Here is a 19587-nt window from a genome sequence, read left to right on the forward strand (position 1 = left end):
TATTTACTATAATCATCATTACTAGAAGACTTTAAGCTTTCAACAAAGGTGGCTAGCCTTGGTATCTTTCTTTAGCAGTTTTAATCCCATTTAGACAGTATGAAAATTAAGACACTGCTTTTTAGGCCAAAAACTACAAAGCTTCAAATTAATTTCTAACTTCACTAAACACCAATATAAATAATTTATTTACTAGATTGTGTTTAATTATGCTCATAAACATATTAGTGAAGCTAAATTTTAGAATTGAATGGATATACAAAAGATGTCAAAAATCAATGTAATATACTTGTAACACTAAATAGTTATTCAATATCATTAATCCATATATCATTGATCTAATTTATTCATTTATTCTTTTAATCTATTTAATATTGTTTATATGAGAGTTTTTAAAATCGAGGTCGTTACAGAAGGTGTTGCGCCATACTACCTTGGCAAAGACACAATTAAAGAACAAGTGTTGAAGCGAGTCTTCCTTAGCTTTGCAGAAAGGGTATGTGGCTAACTGAATGAATGGTAAAATTGAATTTATACAGGCTTTGGTAGGGAGAATATTCCAAGCAATTTTTCAGAGGAAGAGTCGAAGCCTATCATTGAGGTTCAATTTCCAAAGATCATCCCAGAATTTTGGCGGGGTGGAAGAACTAGGCCCATAGAAATGTGATTGAATGATGGAATTGTAGAACGAACAGGTGGTAAACTTGCCAGAAAGGGAAGGGGTCCAGATGAATTGAGGCTTAGGATCATTGGAGATTTTAATCTTTAAAATTTCTCTAACAAAAGACTCATCAAAAAACGAGTTAACGGCAGGAATATTTCAAGATAATGCATTAGGATTAATAAAGTCAGAGATGAGTAAAGAAGGAAAGTTATGGTTATTTGGGTGCTTTGGGGAAGGAATGAAGGTGGGAATCGTAGGAATCCAAGATGTAGTCCATATTGGAAGGTTTGAGGACAAGGAAACTTGGAGGCAAGATCCAGCTAGCAAAAAAGATTTGCTATGTAAAATTCCCTTCCAAATGAGAAAGGCATTAGAAGAAACCGAGAAGAGAGGAAATTACCATATCTGATATATTTTCCTCACAGAAGTTGAACCCAAACATTATCAGAATCAGAGATAACTTTCCAACCTAGTTTGGCAATGAGAGCTAGGTTGAAGGCTTTCATACTTTGGAAACCAATCCTCCTTGGGTGCGAGGAATACACATAGAACTCCAAGATTTAAGAGTGAGATTTTTTGTCTTTCCTTTAGGAAATCCCCACCATAAATCTTTAAAGAGTTTGTCCAGAGCCTTGCAAATTGAGTCCGGAAGGAGAAAGGTACTCATAGTATATGTCAAATAGAGGAGGCTGTGGCTTTGATGAGAACTGTTCTTCCTGCTTAAGATAGGGTTTTTGCCCACCAGCCATTAATTTTTCCCATAACCTTATCCAAGATTGGTTGGAATGCTTCTTTTTTCGACCTACCGATGAAAAAAGGAAGCCCTAGATAAATAGGAGCAGATGACATAGGTCTGAAAGGAATAATGCCTTTTATACTGTTGATGGTTGAAGCATTAGTATTGCTAATGAAGAGAATGGAAGATTTTGAATTGTTGATTGCTTGCCTTGACCAACAACAGTAGGAGTCTAGACAGGACTTAATAGCCCTAGCTTCTTAGGAAGTAGCTTTTGCAAAGATAAAAAGATCATCTGCAAAAAGAAGATGAGTGATAGTAGGGCAATTATCAGCAATTTTTATACCTTTCAGAAGACCGAGAGATTCTTGTTTATGCAATAGTCTGGAGAGCTCCTCTGAGCCTAGAATGAAAAGGAATGGAGATAGAGGATCACACTAGCGAAGGAAGGAGATGTGATACAGATTCTGATCTAGTGAATCCATGTAGAGTGTTGTGTCGAATACTACATAAATTAATAGATAATAATCGGTACGTTTTAACTCGCAAGTGCACAAGATCAAAACAATAGTATAGAGTTCAAGTACGAGATCATTCCCACAAAGATTATTGATTTTGTTTATAATTGTTTTTTAAAATTAAAATACCAAAATTGTCACGAAATTGATATTATGAATAAATAAAGATAAATGAAAGTGTTAGGGATTCGATATCCACCACTAATTAGACTAATTAAGATAACAATATGCCAATGCGCCAATCATACCGGTATATTTAATGTTTGCCAACCTAAGGGTATGAGTATATACTCCTTAAGATATGCGCCAATCATACCGATATATTTAATGTTTGCCAACCTAAGGGTATGAGTATATACTCCTTAAGATATTAATCTCCCTAAGCAATGAATTAGGCATGAATGTATATTCTAACTCTTTTCTTTCTCAAATGATTTAGCATGGGTGTATATTAAGTTATTCTTTGAGAAACCATAAATCTATGGAAATCGACAAACACATGAGACCTAGGGCATGGGTGTATACTCCCAGTTCCCCATGTTGATTACCCTAAGAACCCACAAAGATATCTTTTGTCACTCTATTAAGCCTAGGACTCGGTCATCCAAATTGACTTAAATAACTAATCCATACCACATGCATATGTTGATCAAGCACATTCATATGAAAAATTCAATTAAGCAGGAAATAATCAAGTTAAATACACAAAAATATGATTGTAGCAAATGTGCCAATATTAAATCCTAAAAAGACATGATTAGGGTTTCAATTTAGCCCATAACTAAGAGTTAGTTACACATAATTAAAATAAAGACTGAAAATAAAAGGGAAAGAAGAAACCGAAAAGCTTCTAGAAGTAGCCTCCAAATTCTCATCTTTGAAGTTGTGTGTTAAATTGTGAGGCTTAGAGGTCTATTTATAAGCTTAAGAAAAACCCTAGAAGCCCTAGAAACCCTAGTAAACTCATAGGCCTAAAGTCCTAGTTCAACTAGGACTTGGGAAACTAAGTTTGGGAAGGATAATGAGTCTTGGCCGCATCTGAATTTTCTCCAGTGCCCGAGTGCGCTTGATCGCCCCACCTGCGATCAATCTCTGGTGTTGGGTGCTCAAGCACATATGCGCTCGAGCCTAGGTGTAGTGCGCGCAATCGCATTGCACCTAAATACTTGAGCTTGATCCAAAATTTCCAGCTTTTTCCACATTTTGTCTTTTATGCTTGAACTTTCTAGAATTGTTTCCTTTTCTTCCATGACCTACAAAAACACAAAAAACACAAAAAGGAAATAACAAAGCACAAAATAACAAGGCTAAGAAATTAACAAATGTAAATTATGGTGCTAAAATATGAATATTTTAGCAAAATGAAACTAAAAACAAAAAGAAAAACAAAAAACAAAAAGATAAATTCATCTTTCATGAGATGTACGATTGCATTTAGCGTATGCAACAAGCCTTTTAAATCCCTAAGCATCCATAGTCGGACGAATGAAGTCTCGTGAGGGTTTAACAGAAATGTTACCCACAAACATTATGCAAAAGTTCATGTGATCCAAAAATTAAAGTATCACTCAAAACCATAATTTTCATTTATTAGCAAACTTAAAAAGATGAACTCCATCTTCTCAATGAATTTGAATTTTAAAGTCTAATCACTTACAAAAGACAGGTTAAAGCAACATAAGTTCGAAACAGTGTAAAGTGAATTAGCACATAAATTTGAAGCTTCTAATTATTTCCAATGTGCAATGTCTCAAAATCTCACAGTTTACTGAAATCCCCATCAGAATGAATAACTATGGCATAACTTTCTTTTTTTCTTCTCTCATCATTTTTTTTTTTTGTTTGGTCAAGTTGTGTAATATTTGATTTTCTTAAGCTTTTTAATTGACCCATGTAATGAGTGTTAAGCCAATGACTCTCAAATCATAAGGTTTTAGGGCATTAAGTGTAAAGACACCCCTAAGGACTTACAAACTCGAGTAAAAAAGGCTACGAAATCAAACTAGTCATGACATTAACCAAATCAAAATTCGCATCTTTTGACGTGAACACTCATTGTTTAATGAAACAATATGTCAATTTATTTAGTGAAAAGCTTATCAATGATCAATTTTTTTTTTTTTTTTTTTTTTGTAAATTATGCCAAAGTATCCAACCAATAAGTCATCTAGTTTTACCCAAGACATTAAAACATACACATCAGACTCTCATGTCATACCCCACTTACTATGTATTATTGTGCTTGTGTCAGATCAGATCAAACAGGTGAATTCTCAGATGCCTAAAGTAAGTAACCAAACTGAAAAATTTTGTCATCAGATCATGTGTTCAAAATTTTAAGCTCACCAATGAAAATTAAATCATAATTTATTATTTTTTTTTTCAAAAATGGGATAAAGTGTGTCAATTGTCTCCCATACCCCCAAACTTAAATTACACATTGCCCTCAATGTGTATATAACATGAAACTATCTTACCCGAGAGATGGGAAAACTGGCTGGAACAGGTATAGCTCGCAGCATACCCCTAAACTTGAACACAAGCACACTTGTTCCTAAAAATCAAAACACCAAAACAAAAGGAAAACAAAAAGAACCAAAAAAATAAACACAAAAACAAAAATAGAAAGGATATGCTATGGGGTGCCTCCCATGAGCGCTAAGTTTAACGTCTTCAGCTAGACTGTTGTCCTTCTCTCACTGATGTCCCACTAATCTTTGATCTGCCAGGAAATTGTTCTCCCATGTCTCCTTTCTTTGGCCTCCCTTCTTTGATCTGCCAGCTCAAATAGAAGGAACGACAACCTTGACCCGGGCTCTGGATATCTGAGATGATGACGCTCGAGTCCTAGGCATCTTGGAAGTTGGTTTGGGACTTTTGGCTGGGAGTGTTCACGGTGCAGGGAGAAAACTAATGCGGGATGGAAACAGTGACCTAAAAATGGGACACGTGTGCCTCTATTCAAGTGCGCTCGATAGTACTCGTGCAGAATGTGAGTGTGTTTGGGTGGGTTGTGCGCGTAGGGGCACACAGATTGGAATGCGCTCGAGCGCACAGCTAGGTGCGCTCGATCGCACTTGCAGAATCAAAAACCTAAAAATCCGCATGAGAAGAGAAAACAGACAAAATAAAAATCTAACCACTATAAAACAAATCAAAATAAACAACAACCTAAAATTCAAACAAGTAAATGATACTCCAACCACATATCAGACAAGTGCAACACATTGTTGTAAAAATATAATCAAAGAATGAGCATGTAACAACAATGGAAATGATAAACTTGGATGAAGATCATGGTCCCTGGCTTGATGGAGGACTCGAGTGCATGGGCATGTGCTCGTGGGAAGAATTGGCCACAAAATTCCTAAAAAAGTTCTTCCCAGCCCAATGAACAAGACAACTGAGGAAGGATATTCAAACCTTCCAACAAAGAGATGAAGATATGTTCTTTGAAGCATGAGAGCATTTCAATGAGCTACTTCTCAAATGCCCACACCACAACCTATCTCAGAAGGATCAGATACAAGCATTTTATAAGGGTTTAAATGATTCTAACAAAAGCATTGTTGATTCAGGATGTGGAGGTGTGCTTATGGAGAAAAACAATGACGAGGCTAGAGAACGCTTTGAAACCTTGAGTGAAAATTCCCAACAATTCTCAACTAAAGCAAAACAAGGACTCAAAGGGAAGGGTGTGTATGAAGTGAGCACTACTGGTGGAGTGCAGACCCAGATGGCAACTATGGAGAAGAAGCTAGACATGATCATGAAGGCCATGACAAATCACAACATCGCTTCGATTCAACAAGTAGCATAAGTCGAGGTATATGCTCTATGTTCTCATTCTGAACATACTATTGAGACTTGTCCTATGTCTTCTATTCCAGGACAGGGGCAAGTAAACTATGTTTGGCCGAACAATTACCTTCCAAAGAACAATACATACTCCAACACTTACAACGCCGGGTGGCGCAACCACCCCAACTTTTCGTGGAGTAACAATTAGAATGTTCTGAATCCTCAAGAGCAGCAATGAAATTTTCAACAAGGAAATAACTACTAGGCTCCACCACAAGCGGCCCAATCAAATCCTGAACTGAAAAAGAATGACATTGAAGGTGCTATACTCTAGTTCTTGAATGCACAACAAACAAACCAACACTCAAACCTCTCAAGCCATTCAGAGATTGGAGTCCACTACAAGTCAAGCCATTCAGAAATTAGAGGCGCAGGTAAGACAATTAGCTAAAGACCTGAGTGAGACGAAGAGAGGAGAGTTCCCATCTCAGACCATACAAAACTCAAGAGGACAACAGTCTAGCTGAAGATGTTAAACTTAGCGTTCATGGGAGGCACCCCACAAATTATCCTTTTATTCTTCTGTTTGTCTTTCATTTTATTTTTGTTTCCTTTTTATTTATGAGTGTTTTGCTTTTTAGGGACAAATGTGCTTGAGTTCAAGTTTGGGGGTGTGCTTTGAGCCATACCAGTCCAACCAGTTCCCCCATCTCCTAGGTGAGATCTTTTCATGTTTTATTCACATTGAGGACAATGTGTCAATTAGGTTTGGGGGTATAGGAGACACATTACACACACACTTTTGTACCTATTTTTGTTTTAATTTTGAAGCAAAAGTGCATATTCATGTCTGTTTTAAAAGTTTTGTTGATCTAAGAATTGTGATTTGATTTTCATTGGTGAGTTTAAAATTATGAACACATGATCTGATGATAGAATTTTTGAGTTTGATTACTTACGTTAGGCATGTGAGAATTCATATGTTTGATTTGATTAACACAAGCACACTAGCACATCTTTGGTGAGGTATGATATGTAAGGCTGATACGTATGTTTCTTTGTCTTCGTTAAAACTGGGTGATTTATTAGATAGATACTTTGGCATAAGTTAAAAAAAAAAAATGATCAATTTTAAGTTCTCATTGAGTAACTAAACCTCTTGCCTCATTAAGCAATGAGTGTTCACATCAAAAGGTGAAAGTTTTGAATTGATTAAAGCCATGGCTAGTTTAGTTCTGTAGCCTTTTTGACTCAAATTAGTAAGTCCTTAGGGGTGTTTTTACACCTAATGCCCTAAAACCATCTAGTTTTGGATGCATTGGCCTAAAACTTGTTACATGGGTCAATTAGACAGTTTAATAAAACCAAATATTGCACAGTCTGGCCAAAATAATAATAATGTGACTCCATGTCATAGTTTTTCATGTTGATAAGGATCCTAGTAGAAGTTGAGATAGTGAAATATTGCACATTGGAATTACTTGAAAGCTTCATATTTATATGCTAGTTCACCTTACACCATTTTGAGCTCGTCATGCCTTAGCCTACCTTTTGTAAATGATTAAACTTTTGAAATTTCAATTTATTGTGAAGATGAAGTTTATCTTTTTAAGCTTGCTAATGACTGAAAATCATGATTTTAAATGATGCTTTAATTTTTAGGATGACATGAATTGTGCATAAATGTTTGTGGATAGCATTTCTATTAAACCCTCACGAGACTTCACTCGTCCTACTAGGGATGCTTTGGGGTTTAAAAGGCTTGTTGCATATGCTACATGCAATCGTGTTTACTACGACAGTGGAGATAGAGTAGCTTTTTTTTTTTTTTTTGGTTTCTTTTTATTTTCAGTTTAGTATTTCTAAGGGACTAACACTATACATATTTTAGCTCATTAATTTATGTATGTTAATCCTTTAGTTATGCTATTTTATGTTGTATTACTTCCTTTTTATGTTTTTGTCTGTTTTTAGATGTTTGAAGCCTGAAGGAAAAGGAAGCATTTCTAAAAGTTTTGAGCATAAATGACCAAATTTGGGAAAAGCTGGAGTTCGGATCAAGCGCACCACACCTAGGCTCGAGAGAACAATCGAGCGCAAGCTGCGATCAAGCGCAAGGGACAACAATCGAGCGCATTCAGGCAACCTAGATGCGGAAAGACTTATTTTCCACTTAAAATTAGGTTTTCCCAACCCTAATTGGACTAGGGTTTTGTTCTCCGATTTTACTAGGCTTTCTAGGGTTTCTAGGTCTTTTTAGAACCTATAAATAGACCTCTAGGCCTCTTAGAAAAGATACAATTCTAGGGAGGAGAATTTGGAGGCTACTTCAAGAAGCGTTTTCCGGTTTCTTCTTTCCCTTTTATTTTAGTTTTAGTTTCATTATATGTAACTAAACTTATTGTTAGAGCTAGATTGAAACCCTAATCATGTCTTTTTAATTTAATATTAGTGATGTTGTTTCAATAATTGTGGTTTAATTTAATTGATTATGTCTATATGATTGAATTCCTCATATTTTATGGTATGAATTTGTTAATTAAGTCAATTTAAATGACCGAATCTTGGGCTTTAATAAAGTGAAAAAAGAACCTCACCATGGGTTCTTACCTTAATCAACATGGGAATTAGAAATAAATACCATGCTCTAGGACTCATGTGTTTGTCGATTTCCATAGAATTATGTTTCCCTATAAAATAACTTAGTAGATGCCATGCTAAATCCTTTAGGGAAGAAATCAATTAAAGTAGATACCATGCCTAATTCATTGCTTAGGGAGATCAATAGCTTAAGATGTTGATACCATGCCCTTAGGTTGACAAGCATTAAATATGCCATATGATTGGAACATTAGCCTAATATTATCTTAATTAGTATGATTTGTGGTGGATGTCAAAACCCTAACTTTTTCATTATCTTTATTTCTTTTCAACATTGCAAATCTGTGACAATTTAGCAATTTAATTTGGAAAAAACAATTTTAAATAAAACAACAATCCTCATGGGAATGATCTCGTACTTGCACTCTATACTCACGTTTTGATTTCGTGCACTTGCGAGTAAAACGTAGCAAATATTTGCCTATTAATTTAGGTGGGTATTTGTCACAAGAACTACCATGGCTACTGCTTGGAACTTTGCTTCTCCTTTGGCTATTGAGGTGCTGGCTCCAAAGAAATTCCTATTCGCTGTTCCACTTCAAAGCTATATGGACCGTATCATTCAGCAAGGGCCATGGAATATCCATGGCTCTCTTCTTCTTCTCCAACCATGGTCCCTAGACCATGCACTTGAGGAAATTGAGCTCCATATCAGCCCTTTTTGGATTCAGCTACATGGTCTTTCCATGCAGAACATGACAACCAAGAATGCTATTTGTATTGGGAAAGCTATAGGCTCTGTCCTGGAAGTAGAAAACTGCGACAACAAAGGCATCATATGTCGCCAATACCTCCGAGTCAAGGTGGAATTAAATACATCTTTACCTTTGATCCCAGGTTTCGATATTCCTCGTAACGGTAAAGATCCTCTCTAGGTTAGATTCAAATATGAAAGGCTTGTAGACTATTGCTCTCTCTGTGGGCTCATCGGTCATAAGAAATCTAGGTGTCCCTCTCCTCCTTCGGCCATACATCATGTCAACTACAACATATCTCTCAGAGCTACTTCCTCCTCTAGTCCACGAATGGTCTCGTCTAGTCCATTAGAGAACTCAAATTCTAGATTATCGACGGACAACCTAGCTTCGGCCAAGTCCACTGCTTCTATAGCTGGCTCCCTTGGAAATGAGTCAACTCACCTACAGTTGGTCACTCACTGTTCACGCCCTTAATCATCCGAACACGTGGTAGTTCCCCCCAACATGGTTGACAACTATATCATACAAGAAACCCCATCCAAACATGTTGCACTGAAGCAACCATACATTTCTCTAGACAATTTGAAAGAGGACACGTTGCCAAGCTTAAGTGATTTCACCACACTTAATCCAACAAGATTTACAACCGTTGCCAAAGGTAAATCTCCCCTCTTTCCCACGCAATCTACTCCCCTAGGTGGACCTTATCCTGTCATTAATGAAGTAGATTTTAATTATTCTCTCATTTCCAATTATAACTCATCCTACAATATGGATTATGGATTCAAATTGAGAGGTTTTGAACATTTGGATGGTGTGGGGGGTCTTCTCAAATCGCGTGATAATTCAGGAATTTAAAGTGAAGTTACCCTTACTATTTTTTTTTTTTTTTTTTAAGGAACTCTTTTGTCCGAGTATGAGAGCTCTTGCGCGCACAATGAGCCCCACAGGTGGGCTCCAACTCGAACAAGGCTCTCCTCCTCGTGCAAGAGACCCCATCTCACATGCCCTTGCTCAAAGAAAATGGAATAAGGGTAAGAGACTAAGGCCGCATTTGGTACGTGGAATGACTATTTTATTAAGAAAATGACTATTACTAAGATTGGAATAAGGTGGAATACAATAGTTATTTATGAGTTTGGTGACAATACATATGGTCTCATTAGAATTGAACAAAAATTACTAAAAATTCAAAATTTTCTTTTGAAAAAAACCGAATGAAATCTATGGGTGGTCGCACCAAAATGTCTCCGAAGCTTTTTCATGATGCTGACGATTGTGATCTGTGATCGATGAATGGTTTGTACTCCAATCTCCATCCCAAGCTTCTAGAGGAAGATGAAAAAATGGTATACCAATCCTCTCTTCACCTTTGGATTTCTATCTTTTTAGCCTTTTTCTTTTTCATATCGGTTGTTTTGACTATTTTGATCATGTCGTTACAGAAGAAATTAACATTCCGGCCAAAGCTTCATGGGTGGTACCGGAAAATAGATACCAGAGCTACAAGAGCAAGTGACGGGACTGATTCAAAAGAGGGAGAGCTTTTGTCTAGGAATTCTAGGCAAGGAGATGAAACAATTATGTGGGTAATTTTTTTTTTTGGAAAACATAATATATTCTTAAAAGAATAGCACTTTTTTTTTAAAAAAAAACTAACTATTCTATTTTATGGGTCTATTCCGATAATCAAACTAGATAAATATGTATTTTTCTTCGTTAAAAGATTATCCCTGTCCTTGTGGTAAATATCTACATAGTTCAATATTGGATGAAAATGTTCAGAATTATAGGCCTCGCAATTCGAAAAGAATTGAAGGAAGCTAGCTAGCTCCAAATGTCACACTCACACATGGCTTGTCTGGGTAGGTCTGAAAAGTCTTCCTATAACCGGTATGGATGAGATAGCATGTGATTGGGCTCTGATTCTGAGAACGTATGAGAGAGACACAGATGCATTCCGACAATACAACTCAACAGCCCTGCTCTGCAGGAGAATTTCTTGGCATGTTTTGGATTCTGACTTTGCCATGTGAATGAGGTTTTTTGGTGGGGAAGCACGTACATCCACTCTCTCCACTCTCTCTCTCCACTACACTTTTTTCTTGTTTTTCCCCTTTCCTTGCATGTGACTCTCTCTTGATCACTCTTCTTCCCACAGCCACAAAAGTCCCTCCAAACTGTGGTTTTTTTTTTTTTTTTTTTTTTTTTTTTTTTTTTTTTTTTTCAGTCTATATAACACAGGAATGCAGCCACCTAAATCCCCCCCACCCAGACTCTCTGCAGTACTGAAAAATGCAAAGCCAACCAGCGTCTTCCAAGCTTATCACCACTTTCCTTACATTCTCCTGTCTCTTATACCATGGTCTCTCTCTCTCTCTGTGTACCTAAATTACTTGGGTTTTAGCCAAAGCATATGAACAAATTATCTGTGATTTTTTTTTTTTTGAAGCTAACCAGATGCTAAAACAAATTGCAGGGTTGGGAGCTAATTGTGCAGCAAATTCTCCGACGGTGCAACAGACTCAGGTCGGGTTCGGTAACCCGCCAAAATTCATGGTGGAAGTGCATAACAACTGCCCTATGTGCCCAATAATCAACATCCATTTGAACTGCGGAAACTTTCCTCAACATCTGGTGAATCCCAGGCTGCTCAAAGTGCTACGCTATGATGACTGTGTCATCAATGGTGGGTTACCGTTGGCACCCTCACAAAAACTGTCCTTCAACTACTCTCATCAGAAGTTTCTGATGCACCCTACGACCTGGTATTTCCAGTGCGAGTGACAGGCCACTACCTACGTGCCTCTTCTTACTAAGTCAACAGTTGTTTTTGTATTTCCTCTTCTATTTGTCTTTTGGTCTCTTCCCCTTTTTTTTGTTTTGGTCTCAATTCTCAGCTGTGTAAACAAGAAAGACAGGTGCCGTGTTTAGCAGGAAAGGGAAGAATTATGTCCTAACAAATGCGTTGTATTTTATCAAATGAACTCTCAATTAAGATCGAGCAAAAAGCATAGCACAGGTGACATGGTCGATTTGGAACGTAAAAGGAATTTACAATTAGAGCTTCCATACCCACGAGCAGTGCATTTTCTCGGAGATGCAAAAAATAAATAGATGGTGCTAGGCCGTTAAATGAGAGCAGAACCCCATCCCTCAAATCCAATCGAACTGCACGTGCACTTAAGGGTGTTTCTTTTTCTTTTTTCTTTTTTATTTTTTTATTTTTTTATTTTTTATTTTATTTTTATCAAGGGTATTTATGTCATTAAAGGGAACATCGACAATTTTTAGTAGTTTAAAAAGACACTGTTGCAATTTAAAGTTTGGAAGTGAGATTATCAATTGGGTGACAGTTTGAGATGAAATATGTTGACTTTTCTCTTTTTTGGTCCTCTATTTAGTCCTAGACAACATTGTGGAGGAAAATAGGGGTATTTTTTGCAGAAAAAAAAAAAAAACCTTTTAATGGCGGTTTCGACGGAGGTAGCAATTTAGAACATTTTGGTAGTTTATGGGTCCAAATTGCAATTATTTGTAGTTTGAAGGTATAACTAAAATTAAGCTGGTAGTTAAAGAGAATAAAATATAATGTACCAAAAATGAGTAATGCTACACTTGAGATCTATTTATCTCCTGGTTTGACATTGTGTATCATGTCAATGGTGTGTGACATGAGTAATAAATTGTGTTAAGAGGAACGTTATTCAACAAAAATATGACTTATTGTCAACCAACTAAGCCTATTTGAGGTCCCCCAGTGGGCTTGGTTTGGTAATGCCCTTTGTAGGCCTATTTAATGGCTGCTGCCAGAGTCATCGATCACTCGGCTTATACAGTTTCAATCTCACATAACCGCCATAGGCAATAATTTTCCCAAGGTAAATCTACTAAACCAAAATATGTTGAATAGAAAGGAAAATAAAAGATTAAAAACCAATGACAACATATTTCGAGTGGAACATTAAAGCGACACAAAGGGATACAATTCTTGAGAAAAGAATTTACTATCTATCCTACAAGCTTAAGCTACTAAGAGCATGTTTGAGATTGCGTTAAGAAGAGTAAAAAGTCATTTTAATACCTAGAAAGCCGGGATTGCGTATGCCAGATTATTATATAAACATTATATAATTATTTACATTTTATCAACAAATATACAAATGTATCGAACATTAATGTTATATAGAATAGCTGAGTTCTATTCCATAGTATTGCAATCAATCTAATGAATAGGACTGATTAGAAGAAAAAAAAAAATCTAATGAATAGGACTTAGCTGTGGCGTTCCGCAGTAATACTAATTCCTAGAAAATAATAACACTAATTTCTATCCCTGCTCTATTTTGATTGTGTCCCAAAAATATTAGCACTCTCCTTGACATGTAAGTCTATCCAAATGAACAAATTACAGACTTCCATGTGCAAAACATAAGAAATTAGTAGCATAGGATTTACCAAGATTTAAACCAAGGACCTTATAGACAACTGTGCTATAACATGTTACCAATCATCTATTTCAAAAGCTTAAATTATTAAGAAGTGACCAGCAACATGTATGAAGCTTACAAACACACTAACACCAACAGAACGGTAGCATAAAACTGAATATGAGCCTTTTAGGAGGACAAACACTTGACGTTTTGTACAAGGATTGAACTAATTAAAAAGCTAATTCTACCGAATCAATTACAAAATTAGCTAAATAAAGTCACAACTTTAAATAAACTAGACGACCTTTCTACAATCAATAAGGTATTCATAAGGATAATTGAGATGCAATTCACCTTGAGCACTACGTATTCTAAGTCTTGCAAGAGTGTGACATAGAAAAGAAGGAAATCCCAATAGGGATACTCAATAGGACAAGTTTGCCTTTGTTCTTCTATAGTTTCTCCATTTTTCATATTGAAAAAGCCATAAAATGAGAACTGTTTAAACTTCTACCATCCTGGTGTTGAGCTCCTTAACAAACACCCCCCCCCCCCCCCCCCCCCCCCCTCTCAAAAAAGAAAAAGAGTTACTCCACGGTCTCGCTGTCAAGCCTCAACTTCACAATAGTCAGTTATAACCTTGAGTTGACATTAAGTTTTACAGATTTCACAACTAAACCATAGGTAATAAACTCAACCACCATGTAAATTAGGTTGCTCAAATGCTTAAATTGCTCATGACTAAGGAACAAAATGACTTTACTCAGCTTATGTTGACACTTCTGTAGCGTAGCTATCATAGCTACTATGTTTTTTTTTGATAAGTAAAGATATATAGAAAAAGCGCAGAGGGGCGCAACCCTAGTACACCGGGAGTATACAAGAGAGCGACTAAGAGGAAGAGAAAGAAGAAGAGAACATCAAAAGAAAATCTTGGAAGCTGATTACTATAGGCGCTAGCCAACCAGCAGTCCAAGAGAAGAGAGTGTACAAGAAAAAATGAATAAGGTCCTCTATATTCCTCGAAGAGTCCTCAAAACATCTAGCATTTCTCTCGTTCCAAATACTCCACTTAAGGCATAGAGGAACCATCTTCCACACAACGGCGCTGCTGTATTTACCACCCGTCCACCAAGAAGCAAACAGCTCCTTAACGTTACCCGGCATAACCCAACACAAACCAAACCGAACGAAAATGGCATTCCACATGGTGCGCGCCACCCCACAATGAAGAAAGAGATGATCAATAGACTCCCCATCTGATTCACACATGCAACAACGGTTTATCACCACAATACCTCTCTTCCGAACATTGTCCAAAGTAAGAATCTTTCCAAGCGCGGCCGTCCAAACAAAGAAGGCCACTCTTGAAGGAGCCTTGGTGCGCCAAATACTTTTCCAAGGGAAAGGAGTAGGGTCTTTTGAAGCAAGGATCCTATAAAATGATCTTACTTCAAATTTGCCTTTACAAGAAGAGATCCACCTTATTCTATCCTCCCCTTCCCCGCCCATCGGATGCGAATACAATAGCGTGTAAAAAGAGGCCAAGACCTCCACTTCCCAATCATGTACCCTACGAGTGAAGGAAACATTCCACTGAACAGAGCCATTTAAGCATTCCCTATTGTCTGCAATAGACGCATCCTTCTTGGTGGCTATGTTGAAAAGTCCAGGAAAAGCCTCCTTAAGAGACATATCTCCGCACCAAATATCCTCCCAGAACCTGATATTGGACCCAAGACCAGGGATAAATCTAATGTGGCTTTGGAATGACCTCCACCCCCTGCATATATACTTCCATAACCCAACCCCATGCGATCCTCTGGGAACCTTGGAGCACCAATCACCCCAAACCGCACCATACTTTGCCACCAAAATCTTCCTCCACCAAGCCTCCTTCTCCTGAGCAAATCTCCATAACCATTTTCCCAAAAGAGCTTGATTCATCAAACGCAAATTCCGAATGCCTAAACCTCCCTCAGAGATCGGAGAACATACCTTATTCCAACTAACCAGATGGAATTTAAACTCTTCATCAATCCCACCCCATAAGAAATCACGTTGAATCTTCTCAATGCGCTTCGCCACTGAGGCCGGAATAGGAAACAGAGACAGAAAGTAGGTAGGAAGATTGGATAAGGTACTCTTTATGAGAGTAATCCTCCCCCCCTTTGATAGATACAAGCGTTTCCAAGAGGCCAGCCTTCTAGCATATTTCTCCAACACGTCCTCCCAAATAGCCTTGACCTTAAACGAGGCTCCCAACGGGAGGCCCAAATACTTCAGCGGCGTAGAAGCTATACCACATCCCAAAATACCAGCCAGCCTGTCCGCATTGTCCATACTACCCACAGGAACCATGACAGATTTAGCCAAGTTCACTTTTAACCCAGAGACAGCTTCAAAGCAGACAAGTAAGGCGCCAATGTTTCTTACTTGAGTAGGATCTGCCCCACAGAAAACCAAAGTGTCATCAGCAAAGAGAAGGTGAGAGACGATAATCCGATCCGTTTCTCTAGCTCCCACTAGAAACCCAGAAATGAATCCCCTATGTAACGAGGCGTCGATCAACCTACTGAAAGCCTCCATGACCAAGACAAACAAGAAAGGTGAAAGAGGGTCACCTTGCCTCACGCCACGTGAACTATCAAAGAAACCGGATGAAGAACCATTAATCAAAACCGAGAATCTCACGGACGAGATGCAATGCTCGATCCAGGAGCACCATTTCTCTCCAAAACCACACCTTCTCAGTAAGTAGAGAAGGAACTTCCAATTCATATGATCATAGGCTTTTTCCATATCCAATTTGCATAATAAGCCGGGCTCCCCTGATCTAATACGACTATCCAGACATTCATTGGCGATGAGAACTGAGTCCAAGATTTGCCTGCCTTTTACAAAAGCATTCTGGGGTTTAGAGATTACCCTGTTCATCACTCTCTTCATTCTATTGGCAAGGACCTTGGCTATAATCTTGTATGTCCCTCCCACAAGGCTAATCGGACGAAAATCCTTAATGTCGGTAGCTCCATGAGACTTCGGGATGAGAGAGATGAACGTGGCATTAAGACTATTCTCAAACCTACCTCAATCATGGAACTCCGCAAAGACCGCCATAATGTCCCCCTTGAGCACATCCCAACAATCCTGAAGGAACGCCATAGAAAAATCGTCCGGACCTGGTGCCTTGTCCCTATCCATTCCCTTCACCACCTCCCAAACCTCCCTTTCCTCGAAAGGAGCTTCCAAACTAGTGGCCTCTCCAACATCCAACATGTCAAACTCAAGATCATCTAACCTCGGTCTCCAAGAGAGACTCTCTTTGAAAAGAGACTCGTAAAAATGAGTGACATGATTACTAATAACCTCTTGATCTGAAGTGGTGGAACCTTCTACAATCAACGACTCAATGGTGTTATGTCTTCTATTCGCATTAGCAATCCGATGGAAAAATTTCGTACAATTATCTCCCTCTTTCAACCACCGGATCCTTCTATAGCTTATTTTTTCTCCATTATAGTAATTTATATTGTTGAGATCGGAATACAAAGTTCTTCCATAGGTTGGCCAATTCGCATAGGCGAAATAACACAGTTGCTGCCATGATGGTAGATGGGAGTAGGACAGAGGATCCAGCAGTTATACAAGATCATATTGTGCATTTTTATAAAACACTGTATTCTGAACAATATCAAGGGAGACCAATCAGGCTTTTAGCCCTTTTGATGGTAAATCAGGCGTTTAGTTCCATTTATGAAGGGGAGAGACTTTGGATGGAGTGAGATTTTGAGGAAGATGAAGTATGGGAGGTGGTGAGGAAGTTGAAGGGCGACAAAGCACCCAGCCCTGATGGGTTCACTATGGCCTTCATTCAGAAATGTTGGGGGGCTGGTAAAGGAGGACATGATGGCGGTTTTCAAGGAATTTCATGAAAGTGAAAAATTTGAGAAGAGCATTAACGCTACATTTGTTGTGCTTATTCCAAAAAAAGCTAGAGTGGTGGAGATCAAGGATTTTCGGCCTATTAGTCTAGTAGGCAAATAATGGACTCTATTTTAATGGTGAATGAATGTGTGGATAGTCGGATTCGATCTAGGGAATCAGGTCTTATTTGCAAGCTGGATTTGGAGAAGGCCAATGATAATGTCAACTGGGACTTTCTACTATTTATGTTAGAAAGGTGCGGTTTTGGGGAAAGATGGCGAGGTTAGATTCATCATTGTGTCTTTACAGTACGTTTCTCCGTTCTTATTAATGGAACGCATGTAGGCTTCTTCAGTAGCTCTCGAGGAGTGAGACAAAGGGATCCTTTGTCCCCTCTATTATTTGTGTTGGTGATGGAGGCGTTTAGCAGGATGATGAACGCAACGGTGGAGAGAGATCTAATGGCTGGGTTTTCGGTGGGTTCGTGACATTCTGAGCTAATGGTAGTGTCACACTTACTATTTGCAGATGACACACTTATCTTCTGCGAGCCAAAGGTGGAACAACTTCGTAATTTGAGAGCTTGCTGCTGTGTTTTGAAGCGGTTTCGGGGTTGAAAATAAATTTGTCAAAGTTTGTTATTGCCCCTATAGGTGAGGTGGGAGATGTGGAAGGTTTGTCAAGAATACTTGGGTGTGGTGTGGATTCAGTACCATTTGCGTACTTGGGTTTACCTTCGGGTGCTCATTATAAGGATCCATTTATATGGAACAATGTCATTGAAAAGATTGAGACTAAGTTGGCAGGGTGAAAGCAGATGTATTTATCCAAAGGTGGTAGGCTAACAATGATTAAAAGCACTATTTGTAACATACCCACATAATATTTATCTCTGTTTTAGATTCCAGTGCGAGTGGCGAAGCGAATAGAAAAATTACAAAGAGACTTCTTGTGGGGAGGTGTAGGTGACGAATTCAAGTTTCATTTGGTAAACTAGTCCAAGGTTTGCATGCAGAAGGAGGTGGGGGGATTAGGGGTAAGGAATTTGATTCAATTCAATCAAGCTTTGTTAGGTAAATGGTTGTGGAGGTTTGCCAATGGGGAGATGCTTGGTGGAGGAAATTAGTGGAGGTTAAATATGATACAATGAGGGATGGTTGGTGCTCCAAGGAAGTAGGGGGCTCCTATTGGGTGGGAGTGTGGAAATGTATTCGAAGGAGGTGGGATAATTTTAAGCAACATGTGCAGTTTGAGGTAGGAGACGGTTCTAGTAACGTGCAGTTTGAGGTAGGAGACGGTTCTAGAGTGTTGTTTTGGCAGGATGTGTGGTGTGGGGAGTCACCATTGAAGATTATGTTTCCAGCCTTATTCAATATAGCATGCACAAAGGAGGAATGGGTGGAGGAGAAAATGGATATAGCAAATGGTGCTATTCATTGGAATGTAATGTTTATTCAACCTGTTCATGATTGGGAGTTAGAGGAGGTTACACGATTTTTCGAGTTATTGTATTCCCAACAGATTAGGCATGGTGGGGTGGATAAAATTTGTTGGATTCCCTCTAAGCGAAAGGATTTTGAGGTGAAGTCATACTATTAGGTAAAGGTTAATTCGGCTCCGGTGGTTGGTCCTTGGAAGAGTATTTGAAAGAGTAAAGCTCCTCTGAGAGTGGCTTTTTTGTGTGGACAGCAATGCTGAGGAAAATATTAACATTGGACAATTTACGTAAGAAGAACATTATAGTAACAGAGTGGTGTTGTATGTGTAAGCATAGTGGTGAATCAATTAATCATTTATTATTGCATTGTGAGGTTGCTATAGTCATGGAACATGGTTTTTCAGTTGTTTGGTGTTACGTAGGTGATGCCGGCTAGGATGAAGGAATGTTTGGGAAATTGGTGAGGACAAAGAGGTAATCGTATAGTTTTGCAAATTTGGAGAATGGCTCCTTTATGTGTTATGTGGTGCTTATGGAGGGAAAGGAATGCACGGGGTTTTGAGGACCGGGAACTTGGACTTGTAGAGTTGAAGAAAGGGGTGCTCCAAACACTGTTCTCATGGAGAGTAATATGGCATTCGTCGCGAGATTCAACACTTGCGAAATTTTTAGACTTATGTGCTTCATTTTCAGCTTAATAGCTATTTGCAT

The 19587-nt window shown here is 38.3% G+C and overlaps 1 protein-coding gene and 1 non-coding gene across 2 annotated transcripts; one reads left to right on the plus strand and one right to left on the minus strand.

Annotated features, from left to right (window-relative positions):
• Window positions 1-5319: 5319 nt before the first annotated feature.
• LOC132180157 (small nucleolar RNA R71) lies at window positions 5320-5425 on the minus strand. The gene has a single exon (XR_009440050.1). It is a non-coding gene; the product is annotated as a small nucleolar RNA R71 (small nucleolar RNA).
• Window positions 5426-11303: 5878 nt separating this feature from the next.
• LOC132179265 (PHD finger protein) lies at window positions 11304-12269 on the plus strand. Its single transcript, XM_059591956.2, has 2 exons — window positions 11304-11443; window positions 11558-12269. The coding sequence occupies exons 1-2, from the start codon at window positions 11374-11376 to the stop codon at window positions 11863-11865; spliced, it is 378 nt and encodes a 125-aa protein (XP_059447939.1). The 5' UTR covers window positions 11304-11373; the 3' UTR covers window positions 11866-12269.
• The last annotated feature ends 7318 nt before the right edge of the window (window positions 12270-19587 follow it).

This window comes from Corylus avellana, chromosome 4 (assembly GCF_965113065.1).
Source record: "Corylus avellana chromosome 4, dhCorAvel1.hap1.2, whole genome shotgun sequence".
In the NCBI taxonomy this organism is placed as follows: domain Eukaryota; kingdom Viridiplantae; phylum Streptophyta; class Magnoliopsida; order Fagales; family Betulaceae; genus Corylus; species Corylus avellana.

Excerpts from the sequence above, each read along its gene's own strand:
- LOC132179265 (XM_059591956.2), top strand. The coding sequence starts at position 11,374 with ATGCAAAGCCAACCAGCGTCTTCCAAGCTTATCACCACTTTCCTTACA. Across the intron at positions 11,444-11,557 it reads CTCCTGTCTCTTATACCATG|GGTTGGGAGCTAATTGTGCA; the intron begins GTCTCTCTCTCT and ends AACAAATTGCAG.